The sequence below is a fragment of the Halyomorpha halys genome, unplaced genomic scaffold (assembly GCF_000696795.3).
Source record: "Halyomorpha halys isolate HHAL.00 unplaced genomic scaffold, Hhal_1.1 Scaffold351.1, whole genome shotgun sequence".
NCBI lineage: Eukaryota > Metazoa > Arthropoda > Insecta > Hemiptera > Pentatomidae > Halyomorpha > Halyomorpha halys.
The window spans coordinates 144952-147263 of record NW_027109375.1 but is presented as its reverse complement, the minus strand read 5'-3'; the positions used below and the strand labels follow the sequence as shown (position 1 = coordinate 147263).

The 2312-nt window shown below is 31.3% G+C and overlaps 1 protein-coding gene across 3 annotated transcripts in view; it reads right to left on the bottom strand.

Moving 5' to 3' along the window:
* Positions 1-2312, bottom strand: part of LOC106681613 (glutathione hydrolase 7) — a 37089-nt gene that overhangs the window by 7192 nt on the left and 27585 nt on the right. For 2 of the 3 annotated variants that reach the window (XM_067047561.1, XM_067047560.1), the window contains one exon: positions 584-668. In XM_067047561.1, coding sequence (XP_066903662.1) covers positions 584-668 — 85 coding nt within the window. The remainder of the gene's footprint in view (positions 1-583; positions 669-2312) is intronic. The other variant, XR_010843464.1, reaches the window with a different exon arrangement.

Genomic DNA, 2312 nt, shown 5'->3' with positions numbered 1-2312 from the left:
CCTGCAACGTGGGGCGAAACGTTGGCTCAATAAAAATAGTATACCCAGTCACTATTTGAGTTTTTTTGACCGGACCCGGACCATATTCCATTCACTTAAATTAAAGATATTTTAATTTACTATAAAGACATTTTTCTTTCTAGGGGTAGTAGTTTTTATGATATTTACATATGAATATGAAATTTGCATAAAAAAATTTGTCTGGACAACTAGAAATCAATTTATTTTAGCAAATATAATGAAAACTACTACTCCTACGAAGATAAACATCTTAAACTGCTTCATAGTACATTTAACTAGCTTTAATTTGAGTAATAATAGGCATCTTTATGTCTCATGGCTCCTGATATATTGATTTCTCACCATAAATTCACTAATTACTGATTTTTCAGTACAATTTTTATGAAATGTTGTTTTTTAAAAAAAAAATTAGTCTGAGCTAATATTGAACATACACAGTTCTGTTAGGACTCATATTTTCGAAAATTTACTCTACTTTAAATGATGTTCAATTATGTTTACTAGTGTTTTTAGTAAAATTAAGGCAGTAATCAATATAAATAACAGTATGAAGATGATATACCTTACAATGGAAACATAGTTGTCATCCTTGTCTGCGACATTGACAGCAACACCAGAAGGAAGAGGCCAAGACAGTTCCTCTTTGCCTAAAATCAGAGCAGCTCATTATCTGCGACAAGATTTTTATGTTTGATATTTTTTATTAATTATTTGTTTTTATAGCCCTGATGAAGACCTGAGAATCAGGTCGAAACGTCGGCATAAATAAATATTTTTGTTTATTTATGTTGTTTTTTGCTGACCGCACTCCCCGACCATCTTCTTCAATCAGTAATCTACGGTCAACTATCTACACCTCATTGATATTTTATATTATTTTCATCTTAAGGTAAATTTAAAATGCTTGTGCCGAAACGCTGCTTTCGATAGATCGTTCATTATCCGAGCCTCATCCTTATAGAACTCCATCCCTTCCAATATCCATCGCTCCAATACCCTCCCTACCTTTAAATCCTACCTGTTCAATCATTTCTTATCCATTCAGACCCCATAAAATTGTAAATTAGTATAATTGTAAATATGTATGTTAACTATAATATCATTCTTAATTATTTTTACATCGTTTTCTTTTCTCTTTATTCATTTTTTTTTTTTTTTTTATTTTTCAACTGATAAAAGTGAGAAAGTAACCTATACTTATTTTTTATAATGACTGTTTATGTTTCTTTGTATTTTATGTTTAAGTATCTCTGAGGCTCCTCAGTCCTCATCTATTGATTTCTCTGTATTATTCTAAAGGGACTCGTCCCAGAATAAATAAAATATTATTATTATTTTATTGTTACAGATTGGAGAAAGATTGATAGTTGAGGAGTAGAAGAAATAGTTTATGTTTAAATGCGGTTAATGAAAGGGTTTTACGGATGAATGTTAGTAGAGAATCCCAGGGCGGGTAGCTTGGATAACAAAAGATTTTTTGAAGGAAATCATTTTATGAGGAGGAATATACAAGTTTGTAGATTCGGATCTCGTATTTAACTAATGGAAAAATAAAATAAATAAATAAAAATTGGAAAAAATCAGGAAAATTAATAGCCAAGAATACGCTATTTATTTATCAACGGTTCATTCATGAACAAGGGCCGTATCCATGGAAATTTTAGCTATTAGTTTCAACTATAGCTAGTATCTGCCCGTATCTACTTACCACTCTAATTGTGTGTCCAAGTTTAAAGCAGATCAGTGTGCTTGTGTTCAAGTTATCACTATTTTTTAAAAACAACCCAAGAGAAGAAAAGTGTAAAATTTTGAATAAAACATTTTTATTTTTCTGTTGCTATAAAAGTGCATATTCTTGAGATGGAAATAATGAATATTAACTTTTTTATTGCCAAAAAGGATGATTTAACAGGAGAATTTAGGATGTTGCACAACGCTGAATTGAGAGAACTGCACCTGGTAAATGTAATTCAGATTGTAGCTTTGCGGTAAATATGATGGATGCATAAGGTTATGGAACTTAGTAACAAACGAATCCCTAAAATATTAATAAACACAGAACCAACAAGTAAACATCCGAGCAGTGGACAAAAATGTAGATGGGAGGATTGCGTTAAGACTGATTTGGAGGGGCATCACTGGACAAATGTGTGTAGAGAATGACTGGTGGTATCAGCATCGAACCTTTGGGTTACCTAAGCCTTCATTATTATTATTATCATTATTATTATGTAGAGAGCTATTGGTGGTATAGGCATCAAACCTTCGGGTTAGCTAAGCCTTTATTATTA